Below are 12,589 nucleotides of genomic sequence, written 5' to 3' on the forward strand. Positions count from 1 at the left end.
TGATTGATTCAGTCTTTATTTTCTATTTTTCAGCCCCATGAACTACTGACAGCTTTCTACTAATGTGGATTTCAATGATGCATTATTTGTGTGAGATAATTTATGCAGTTATTGAAAACTGGCAAATCTCTAATTCATTTCACATATTAGACTGAGAAGTAAGCTCTGACATGACACAAGTGAGCATTTTCTCATCTTTGCAGTATTTTAAAAGAAACTTTAAAAATATCTTTAAGTAGTGTTACAAAGGAATTCAATTTACCATGTCAATTTATGAGAACAATGCATCTTGATCACTGTTGCCCTTCCACTATCTCAACCCCACCCATCCTCTCAAGTAAGCTGGTCCTGTTTCACATATGGATATTGAGTAGTATGATGTATTTACCCACCATTCCTATCTCAATTAATATGCTCCTCTACCCTTAAGTCCTGTCCCCCTTTGACAAAACATTTTTCAGCTTCCTGGTATTCATTTGGTTAAACTATAAGTTACTTGTTCAAAGGAGTCACATCATTGTACCCCCTCCCCTGCATATACCACACGAGTCAATTTGTTTGTGCCTATATGCATATGGCCATGTACATGTTTTCATATGTTTATAATTTAGATCTCATATACATATGAGAGAACAAATGTTCCTTTTGCCCTACTGAACCTGGTTTTTTAAAAGGAATCTTTGTGGCATGGTTCATCACCGTATTACCTCTTGCCAATGGAATGTCTTGCTTATATTTTAGCGGTAGAAAAGCATATGTATTTGTGAATAATTTTGTTTTACTTATTTATAGCAATTTTTCTTATAGATCTTCTAAACTGCCAAAAGAGCCAGAAAAGAATCATCTATCAAGTAGAAGCTAAGCATCGTAGGGAATCCCCATTTGAAATTAGCAGGGACGGCTGGCAAAATAGCAGGGTGGGTACGGAGACCCATTTGTATAAGGACAAAGCTGCCTGTTGGCAGAAATCACCCTGACTGAAGCAATGAACTGGAATAGGAAGGAGAGCCTCTGTAGGAGGAGAATAGGCCCTGTGGGCAGCTTGATGGGCACTGCTCAGCTTGTTTTCCTAAGTCCCCTGAGCAGGTATCTAGGAACCAGGAAGGAGTGGATTGTAGGTTTAAAAAAAATGGAACTTGTTTTGTGTCACTGAAAATTCTTGGAATCTCCCTCAAGAAAAAGAGAAACATCCTTGTATGGTATCTTCATGGTGGTGCTTGGAGAGAGATGATGGTGATAAAGACACTTCTGAGAGAGAAGGAGACACTGGCAGGCAGAGCAGTGTCCAGACCACTAACAAATGACATACCTGCTGGAATGGGCATGTTCACTTCATGTAATATCTTTAGGGAGCTTGGTGCCAGCAGTGCCCATCAAGTGATCTTGAGTCCCTCTTGCTGCCACCACCACCACCCTACCCCAAAGGTCAGTGTAATCCTGTAGAAATTTCCATTACAGCAGGGCAGGATAAGATGCTGGAAGACACAGTAGTGGTGGATGAGATCCAGGTCTAGAAAGGTGAGCGGGTACCTAGTGGGTAGTTGCTAAATCTGAGAGTGTTAAATCTGCAGATGATGCTACATGGGGACTGGCTACTGGATTATCTCACCGAGGGTCATCTTACTTGTATCCATGAACTAGAGGATACTAGAAAATGGTTATATAAAATAATCAGGACCTAAAGAGATGATGCAGCTGGGCTTTGGTAGCTTACACCTATAATCCTAGCTGCTCAGAAGTCTGAGATCTGAAGGTGGCCGTTCAAAGCCAGACTGAGCAAGAAAGTCTATGAGACTCTCATCTCCCATTGAAAGTCTGTTTGACTCTCATTTCCCAATTAATTACCACCCCCCTCCGCCAACACACACACTGGAAGTGAAACTATAGCTCAAGTGCTGAGAGTACTAGCCTTGAGCCCAAAAGCTCAGGAACAGTGCCCAGTCCCTGAGTTCAAGCTCCAGGACTGAGAGATGATGCAAACAAAGCATGTGCAGGGCTATGAGGAAATGAACAATGGCCTGTAGACATTTCTGTTGCTTACCACCTTGAGGTTGTAGAGTTCCATAAAAGTACAGAACTACCAACAACCCCGTGGAGGTTACCGTTAAGCTCTAACAATGAACAAGGTTAATTAGACTCCTGGCAGGACTGGAGGACGCACAGCACTCAGTAGCAAGAAGTACCCAATGTAGAACATTTTTGTACATATTTATGTACTGAGAACTGAGATTTGCACTCACTATATTTATATTATCAGAAAAAGGAACTAAGCTCACTTTAGCCTTTCAAATGAATAACAATGACTGTGATGACAGGTTTTCAAATCATCAACCAAAATGACATGCTAGGAAAACCTTACATAAGCAGGCCTAAGTAAAGAAGACAAATACCTGGATTGCTGCCTGTCCTTCGTTCCTGACTGGAAGATCATTCGGAGTGTTACCACTCTGGGTGTTCTTGCCACTGTAGTCTCTTGCTCTGTGGATTTCTGTTGCAGTCCTATACCATTCTGGCTACTCAGCTACTCTATTGCTGATGTTCTTGCTACTGAGCAATGAACTGACTTCTCTCCATTGTCTGTCTTAGCATTTTGCCATTCATAGTTTCTGACTACTCTTGACTTTTATTGTCTCATAGCTTCTGATCGTTGCCTTTTCTCTGGGTGTTGGTTGCCTTTGTTCTTTTCATTTTATAAATTCTACCCACACAGTAAACTGCTGACTTATTCTATGTGTTAGACACTGAGTTGCAAGAAGGAATATTGGTGTATTCATTCAGTTATGGTCCTCTATGTTGGGCAGAGTTGTTATCACCTCAAATCGCCTACTAATCTCTGGACCAAGTTGTAGCCAGGGCTAGGGACTTTGGAGCATTTTGAGCCAACTTTAAAAACAGTTGTGAACTGTGGCTCACACCTGTAATCCTAGATAATGAAGAGGTAGAGATCTGAGGAGTGTGTTTTAAAACCAGCCAGGGCAGGAAAATCTGTGACACTCTTATCTCCAGTTAACCACCAAAAGCTGAAAGTGAAGCTGTAGCTAAAGTAGTAGGATGCTAGCCTTGAGCATAAAAGCTCAGGGACAGTGCCCACACTGAGATCAAGCCTTAGGACAGCAAACAAAAAAGTTGAAATTGTGGCAGGCTCTGTGGGAATGATGATGATGATGATGATGATGATGATGACAGAGAATGCTGACTATGGGCCACACATTGTTCTAAATGCTTTATAATTAATATTTTCAGACTCACAGTAATATTTCCCACTTTATAGATGGGGAAGCTAATGGGTAGTATCAAGTAATCTCTCAAGGGTCACATGATCATTTAGCAGTAACATTAGGATTCTACCCATGAAATCTAGCTTTTAACAACTGCCTTTCCAACTTAACTGAACTTTTTTTTAAAGTCTCAATATTTCTTTATTACAAAGGGAATAAATTATTACTTTATAATGATAGCCGACACCACCAGAACCAGGAAACGAAAGCTACCATCAGCAGTTAGAAGGTACATCAGCATCATGTAAACTGGAACATGGTGCACTGAGAAGAGGCCGACATTATTTCCATGGAATTCTTACAATGGGAAAAACTATTTGCTCAGCTGAACTTTTAAGAAACCTCTTCTGGAGATAACAGTTTGGTGGCTTGGTAGTCACTAAAGATTCAGTTCTGTGTTCACCATGTAAAGTCGTACTCAGTTAAGAACCATGTATTTTTTAGCACGTAGACTCAAAGGGGGAGCAAATGATTAGTTCTAGCCTATGTGAATGGAGATTATGTAATTTTCAGTCTTCCTGTGCTCATGGAATGACATTGCCATACATGGAAACCTTAGAATGCATCCACTATACATGGTAGTTCCATCACAGGAAAAAAACATAAGGAAAACTTTGGAGGTATATGCACAGCCAATAACTTTCTGAATAAGACTTAGATCTCTCAGGAAATAAGAGTGTGAACTGACAAATGGGATTGACTCAAATTAAAAAGCTTCTGCACATCAACGGAAACAACCACCAGAACGAAAAGAAAGCTTACAGAATGGGAGAAAAAAAAATCTCTGCATGCTATTCAAAGGATCAGCATCCAGAATATCCAAAGAGCACAAATAATCCAATTACTAAATGGACAAAGGAATTGAGCCAGTCAGTGCTCAAGGAAGTACAAATTGTATATAAGCAATGAAGTGTGCAGCATCCTTAGCCATAAAAGGAACACAGTTCAAAACAACATTGAAATTCCATCTCTCCCAAGTAGGAATGGTGATTGTAAAAAAACAAAAATAAACAAAAAATAAGGCTCACGCCTGTAATCCTAGCTACTCAGGAGGCTGAGATCTGAGGATCGCGGTTCAAAGCCAGCCCGGGCAGGAGAGACCGTGAGACTCCCAATAAACCACCAGAAAACCGGAAGTGGCGCTGTAGCTCAAGTGGTAGAGTGCTCGCCTTGAGCTGAAGAGCTGAGGGACAGTGCCCAGGCCCAGAGTTCAAGCCCCACGACCGACAAAAAATAAATAAATAAATAAATGTTGTCATGAAGTCAAGGAAAGAGGTGGAGTGGGAAAGAAATCCCGTAGACACTGCTGATGGGAATGTAAATTAGTAAAGTCACTGTGGAAATCCGATTGGAATTTCATAAAAAACTGAAAACTATGCCACTCAGGCATATATCTGAAAGGCTATAAGTCAACATAAAATAGTGATCTCACAACCATGTTTATTGTAGCTCTGTTCACATAGCCAAGCTATGGAATCAACCTAGGTGTTGTTACAAATGAATAAAGAAAAGGTAATTTGTGTGTGCCTGAGAATGTGTGTGCATGCGTATATATGTCTATATTCATGATATATATCTATATCATGTTTATATATGTATCTATATATACAAATGAAGTATTATTCATCCATAACAAAGAACAAAATGATGTCATTTGCAGAGAAATGGATGGAGAGAGAAATTGTTGTGTTGAGCAAGATAAGCCAAGTTCCAGCCGGGTGCTGGTGGTTCACACCTGTAATCCTAGCTACTCAGGAGGCTAAGATCTGAGGGTCAAGGTTCAAAGCCAGCCTGGGCAGGAAAGCCTGTGAGACTTATGTCCAATAATCCACCAGAAAACCAGAAATGGCACTGTGGCTCAAATGGTAGAGCGCTAGCCTTGAGCTGAAGAGCTAAAGGACAGCACCCAGGCCCAGAGTCAAGCCCCATGACTGACCAAAAAATAAAAAAAATATATAAACCAAGTCCAGAAAGCCAAATATTGCATATTTTCACTCAAAGGTGAAATATAGAACCAAAAGAAAATGCCATCAATAATATGACATGATTGTAAAAGGGGGTTTGGGGGATAGAAAACAGCAGGAGTGAGGTATGGGAGTAAATATGTTTAAACTACATTATATGTATGTGTGAGAATAGCATAATGAAACTAAAGAAGAAGATTGAACAGTTGGGGGATAGAAAAGAAGCTAAGAAAGAATGACTTAATCAGGGTGCATTGAGTGCATGTATGTAAATATCACAACAAAACCACTTTATTCAGTTACTTTACCCTTATAAGAAAAGAACAGGCTTTTCAATTTTTTGGAAACATTAACAAAAGGAATGGCAGGTCCATCAATGAATAAGTACCTGTTTCTCTGGTTGCCTCTTAGATAAGATTTGCCCAGCCAGCCAGTTCTATTAGGAAAGACTTTACATGGAGAAAAAAAATGAAATGTAAAGTCTTGAAATTTGGGGAGTATTTGATATGTTAGTTTAAACTGGCAAACATGGATGCACCTATGTCTTGAATAATACTTATATAAAGTTATTTGTAAATATATAGTTGACACATCCTAAGTATATAATGATATGTTATGACCTAAATATATATACATATATATGTATATACTATATACACACATATATACTACATACATATATACATATGTATGTATGCTATGTATATGTCTTCCTTGTATCTAATGTATGCATAAACACTATAATTTTTTTTGGTTGGTCGTGGAGCTTGAACTCTGGGCCTGGGCACTGTCCTCAGCTCTTCAGCTCAAGGCTAGTGCTCTACCATTTGAGCCATAGTGCCACTTCCGATTTTCTGGTGTTTTATTGGTGATAAGAGTCTCATGGACTTTCCTGCCCGGACTGGCTTTGAACCGTGATCCTCAGATCTCACCCTCCTGAGTAGCTAGGATTACAGATGTGAGCCACCAATGCCTGGAAAACAATAATTTTTATATGTAATTCTTTCTTAAATTTAAACATTTTTATTTAGTTATTATAAAGACAATGTATAGAGGAGTTACAGTTACATAAATCAGGTAATGAGTACATTTCTTTTTCATATATGCTAATTTTAAGAGAAAGAAAAAAGAATTAGACTTTACCTTTAAAGAAATATGAAAAACTAAATTTCTGGTATTTAAGCCATATAAAGTCAATGCCATTTTGTTGTAGCAGCCTTAGCAAACTCATATACTAAAAAGCCTTCTGTCCCATCTGTACCTCAGAATCCAGAGCCTGAATATTTAGGGCCTGGGTGCTGACTCTGAGCTTTTTATCTCAAGGCTAGTGCTCTACCACTTTGAGCCACAGCACCACTTGTGGTTTTCCGGTGGTTAATTGTAACTTTCCTTCCTGAACTGGCTTTGAACCACAATCCTCAGATCTCAGCTTCCTGAGTAGCTAGAATTACAGGCATGAGCCACCCATGCCTGGCTGGCAGGATTCTTTATATCTTAACCAATCTCTCTCTCTCTCTCTCTTTCTCTTTTTTAGTATTTCTGTAAGCAAGAGCTCTCTGCTTGTATGGTGTAAAATTTCTTCATATAAGGAGCTATGCCCTCATTCTGAGATGAAAGATAACTCAAGTCTTCAATTCAGTCAAGGATCCTCACTAAGCAATTTCAACTTTTGAACATCACTTTTTTTATTTTTATTTTTTTGTGTTCTTACTGGGGCATAAACTCAGATCCTGAGCACCGTCCTTCAGCTTTTTCACTCAAGGCTGAGTGAGTAAGCCACAGCTCCACTTCTAGCTTTTTGGTGATTAAGAAGAAATCAGCGGGGCTGGGAAGGTGGCTCAGCGGTAGAGCGCTTGCCTTGCATGCCTGAGGCCCTGGGTTCAATTCCTCAGCACCACATAAGCAAAAAAGAGAAAAGCCGGAAGTGGCGCTGTGGCTCAACTGGTAGAGCGCTAGCCTTGAGCTGTAGAGCTGAGGGACAGCATCAAGGCCCAGAGTTCACGCCCCACAACCAGAACCCCCCCTCCAAAAAAAAAAAAAAGAAATCAGCATTTCATGGACTTTCCTACCCAAGCTGGCTTCAAACCTTGATCCTCAGATCCCAGCCCCCTGAGTAGCTAGGAATACAGGCATGAGCAACTGGTGCCTGGTTCTTGCTTGCTTTTGTTTTGTTTTTTTGTTCTTTGAGACAGTCTTTCTGTGTGACCTAGCCTGGGTTGGAACACACTATGTAGTGCAAGCTGGCTTCAAACTTCTTGATTCTTCTCATCTGCCTCCAGATTGCTGGGATTACAGAGGTGTGCTACTGCATAAGTAGGGAGATTCTTTTCAATAGTCCCACCAATAAAATGATTTCTTCCAAAATGAAACAGAAGGGAGTGGTTTTATTATGTTAAGTAAAATTCAATCTTGTTTAATATAGCAGAATGTCAGGAGCCTAGCATGATTTTATTTGTGGACTTTTATTTTTGTTTATTTTCAAATAGGAAGCAAGCTTTAGAAGAGCAGTTATATTACTATCAGATTTTAGAGAGTTCTCCAAAAGCATTTTATCTGTATGTCCTATTAATTTCTTCTTAAGAATTATAGAATGAGCTATTCATAAATACCAGTGTTTAAAATAGGGCAACATGATGTTAGGGTTGGGAAGAATATATCCTGTTCATCTTTTTGGGGGTCATGGGGCTTGAACTCTAGGCTTAGGCCCTGTCCCTGAGCTCTTCAGCTCAAGGCTAGCACTCTACCACTTTAACCACAGTGCCACTTCTGGCCTTTTCTGTTTATGTGGTGCTGAGGAATCAAACCCAGGGCCTCATGCATGCGAAGCAAGCATTCTACCGCTGAGCCACTTTCCCAGCCCCTCCTGTTCATCTTTATAGAAAATACTAGAATATATGGAATGAACAGTAATGAACAGCAAATTACTTAAGAAGCCCTAGAGATTTATTACCAATATTTATGTTATAAAGACTCTTAACTGCCTGGATATAGCAAATATTTTTGAGAAGAGATATAATTTTACTGCAAGATAAGGAAAGAGACTGGATTGTACTATTTAGCTGCATTATTCATTTTGAGGATGATGAGAACAGAATGAAGCAAAATAAATGGCTTATGCAATCCAGGTTGCACATTGCTTGTTTTGAATCACCAAGAGCCATTTGATTAAATAGCATCACCCACGGTCACGAAGGCCATTCTTCAGAGAGCAGCTGAACTCATAGACAGATGAAGTGCCATTCTCACAAAGGCATTGTGATCCTGATATTATGCTTGACCTCTCCTTTGAGACTTGTCCTACCATCCCTGTGGGTCTTTCTTCTTATACTGCTTTCAAACATGCCCCAGCTAGAGCTGAAATGGGGTCCTATCATAAATCAATGTCTAGGAATGGATGCCATAAAATCCCTAATTTATGTGCTTTGTACTGTGTACTCCCTTGAAAGACATAAAGCTATACAAATAGAGTAACCAAAATTACTGCTAGGAAAGGATCATTTGGCTAAGAAAGAAAGCAACAGAAATCTGCAAACTCACTGCATGGGCACGGGTATACAGTGTCCTGTGCAGCAGGAAAAGGGCTACTGTAGACAGGTTTGCAGAAAGTAGAGAAACTTAGAAACCAAATAGATGCTTGTCTTTGATGTCCAGGCTGATTTGATATAGCGTCGTTACCTTTTCTGCTGGCTATTTGGTGAACATAGCAATCCATTAGTGTAATTTCAGCCCTAATTGGGAAAGTATGAAAGCATAGTACTCCTCTTTTGCATCTTTCCTGGGCCTCTCTTTGCTAGAAGAATTGTTAACAACCTAAGAATACATGTAAATGTTAGTCTCTTAGATAATTCAAGGTCTCTCTTTCAGATCCTTCTAGTTTATTGATGATCCATTACTTCCAGAGCTTAAAGGAGCATGGTCAATTTTGCAAAGATCTTTTGGTGTTAATGCATCTGTCAAGTATTCCACAATTTATAATATTTATCAAAACGCCAGTTACTCAAGGTTTCCACGTCTTTTAAATTTATCACTAGTGATTAAGACAGAAAACTAGAATGGTGCCTATTTTATGCTGCCACTCCAAGCCCACTTGAAAAATTACTTTAGCTCTCCTTGTCTGTGAAATCAATCTTGGAATGGTCTTGATATCCGTACATTGTGGAATATGTCAGCAGAAATCAATTCAAGCTACTTTGGTGTCTCTTTCCCAGAGATAGCAGATGATGGCACTTACCATTTTAATTTGCTTGATGGTATGGAAGGAAACCAGATGGGAAACACATCTTCCCAATTAAACTTGTAGTACTTGATGGATATTTATCTGAGCCACTGAATTTTAGATGACAGAGTTAGTTGCCTTAACACAAAATTTCAGTCAATTAATTTTCAGACTGACTTGTACTATAAAACATGTGTTTTCTTAGAAAAGTAGACAGAAGTTTAAGAGTTTAAGAACTTAAGTTTAAGAACTTTTCCTCTTTTGAGTCCAGAACTCTTTTTTGAGGGAGGGAGGGAGGCTTCCTGACTGTCTGGGGCTTGAACTCAGGGTCTAGAAACTATCCCTGGGTTTTTTTACTCAATGAAGCAGTCTACCACTTGAGCCAAACTCCACTTTTAACATTTTGGAAGTGTGTTGGAGATAAGTGTCTCATGGACTTTCCTGCCTAGGTTAGCTTTGAACTACAATCCTCAGATCTCAGTCTCCTGAGTAGCTAAGATGACAGGTGTGCACCGCCAGCACCCAGCTCTGAATACTTTCTTTTTTACACTATTTATTTATGTATATTTATAATATAAATTTCCCCATCTTTTTAACTGAAGTGAAATCTGCCTCTTGTAATAAAAACTAAAAATAAATAGGGGAGACTGAGATATGAGGATCATGGTTTGAAGCTAGCCTTGGCAGGAAAGTATGTGAGACTTATCTCCAATTAACTACCAGAAAAAGGTGGAAGTAGCGCTGTGGTTCAAGTGATAGAGCACTAGCCTTGAGCAAAAGGAGCTCAGGGACAGCACTGGGACCCAGAGATGAAGCCCCCGAGCTGGCAAAAAGCAGAAGAAAAAAAGAAAGAAGAGAGAAGAAAAGAAAAGGAAAAGAAGAAACAGGGACATTTGTTTGCTTTCATGCTAGAACTTGCACCCAGTGCTTCACATGTTAGCCAAGTACTCTACCACTGATTTATACTCCAAGCCCCTTGAAAAGACTTTTTTTTCCCTTGCTGGTCCTGGGGCTTGTACTCAGGAACAGAGCATTGTCCCTGAAATTCTTTTTGCTGAATGTTAATACTCCACCACTTGAGCCACAACTCCACTTGTGGCTTTTTCAGTAGTTTATTGGAAATAGGTGTTTCAGGGATATTCCTGCCCAGGATGGTTTCAGATCTCAGATCTTCAGATGTCAGATCTCAGCTTCCTGACCAGTTAGGATTACAGGTGTGAGCCACCAGCAACCCCCTTTACTAGGTCTTGAAATCAGAGCCATGGTGCTGATAGATAAGCACTTTATGACTTAAGTTATTACCTGCCCCACCCCCAGCAGGAGAACGGAGGATGTAGAGAGTGGATAAAGGTGAATGTAAGTACTTTATATGCATTATGAAAATATGAAATCTGTTGGAATCATTTTAAGAAGGGGAAGATGTACGAGGGGGAGAGATGGAAGGATGAGTTTGAACAAAGGTTAGCACAGCAGGACAGCAGTTGGGTAATAAACTTCTCTTCCTGACTGAATCCTGCATGGTGTTCTCTTTATTGGCTACCTACCTACCTTAATTCACCTTATAGTATGAATGTATGGAAATGTCAAAAGGAACTACTTCCTTTATATAGCTAATATATGCTAATAAATCTTTAAAAACTACCCGAATACCTATTACTAGTAGATTTGACTTGGTAAATTATTCACATAATAGAATATTAGGGAGTTGCTAAAATTATGTAATAAGTCTATTTAACAACAATGAAGGACATTTACAACATAAAGAAAGTAACTACTGTGCATGATACTGTACTGCTTTAAAATATTTAAATATTGAACATGTATATACACATATATACTCGTATAATATATATATACGTATTAAATATATAAATATCACCTACACATACACACATGTACAGTGACTGTTATTTTGTTTTTTCCATATATGTATGCATTGTCTTATTTGATTTTATTACTTGTATGTAAGGCTCCTACAGTACAATCTGGACAAGTAGCGATGGAAAGGTTTTAAACAACATATAACCAGATAACAAAATTCACAGTACTTAGATGATCAACAAATAGCTGTTTCTCCCTTCTCCATTGACAGAAGGTATTAAGGAAGGTTGGAAACATGGCAGCTCGGCACGTGGTTGATTCAGGCAACAGGTTTGCATCTGACAAGCCCTGCAGTTTTCCAACTTGTCATTTCGTCGTGAGCACCCATCCCTCCCGGTTGCCCCTTCGTCAAATGGGAACGCACAAGGACTATTTGTGCGGGGATTTCGCATTTAATTGGCAGCTATGATTCCTCGCCGGGTAAGATTTGAATGGCGGGGCGTGAAACAAACAAGCAAACAAACAGAAACCGGGCTCCGGAGAGGACGCGTGGACTCCCAGTTTACCGGGCCATTGAAGCTCTGGCTCTCCTTTTTTGTGAATGGGCGGTGGCCATTAAGGCCCAGCGCAAGCCAGCGCCAGTACTCCTGAGAAATAGAACTTGGAGGAGGGAATGACTTTCCTAGGGGCGGAGGCCTGTAGGCACGCGGAGGAGCCCCACGTCCATTCCGGCCGCCCTGTGTGCAAGCGGGTCGTGCAGGATCCCGGGCCTACATCGCCTCGATCCCCGAGGTCGCGCAATTGCCCAGCGGGGTGGAGCTCGGGCCCGGGGCCCCTCGCGCGCGCGGCCCCCACGTGCGCAGACACTGCAGGGCGGGGCTCCCGGGGGGAGGGGGCGTGGCCGTGCGGAAGGGGCGTGGCCACCGCGGGGCGCGAGGGGCGTGTCGTGGGCGTGGCGCGCTGCGCGGCCGGCGGGTCTCGCGCTCCTCGCCCCTTCCGCGCCAGAGCCCGCGGCGGCCGGGGCTCCTCCCCCCGGCTCGGTTTCTCTCCCCTCCCCTCTCCACCCCTCCGCCCGCCCGTTCCTCCGTCCCTCCCTCCCTCCCGTCCGTCCCTCCCTCCTCCTCTTCCTCGGTGAGGCGCTCCTCCGGCAGGCAGGCAGCATGGCGGCCGTGGAGACGCGGGTGTGCGAGACGGACGGCTGCAGCCGGGAGGCCAAGCTCCAGTGTCCCACCTGCATCAAGCTGGGCATCCAGGGCTCGTACTTCTGCTCGCAGGTAGACGCCCGCGCCCCGCGGCCCCCCGCGGCGGCC

General features: G+C 41.5%; 1 protein-coding gene across 1 annotated transcript in view; it reads left to right on the plus strand.

Moving 5' to 3' along the window:
- Nucleotides 1–12,295: 12,295 nt before the first annotated feature.
- The window catches only part of Metap1 (methionyl aminopeptidase 1), a 35,048-nt gene continuing 34,754 nt past the window's right edge, over nucleotides 12,296–12,589 (plus strand). The window contains exon 1 of the mRNA XM_013029796.1: nucleotides 12,296–12,553. Within this exon, the coding sequence (XP_012885250.1) occupies nucleotides 12,440–12,553 (114 nt within the window). The 5' untranslated portion in view covers nucleotides 12,296–12,439. The remainder of the gene's footprint in view (nucleotides 12,554–12,589) is intronic.

Source organism: Dipodomys ordii, unplaced genomic scaffold (genome assembly GCF_000151885.1).
Source record: "Dipodomys ordii isolate 6190 unplaced genomic scaffold, Dord_2.0 Scaffold122, whole genome shotgun sequence".
Lineage (NCBI taxonomy): Eukaryota > Metazoa > Chordata > Mammalia > Rodentia > Heteromyidae > Dipodomys > Dipodomys ordii.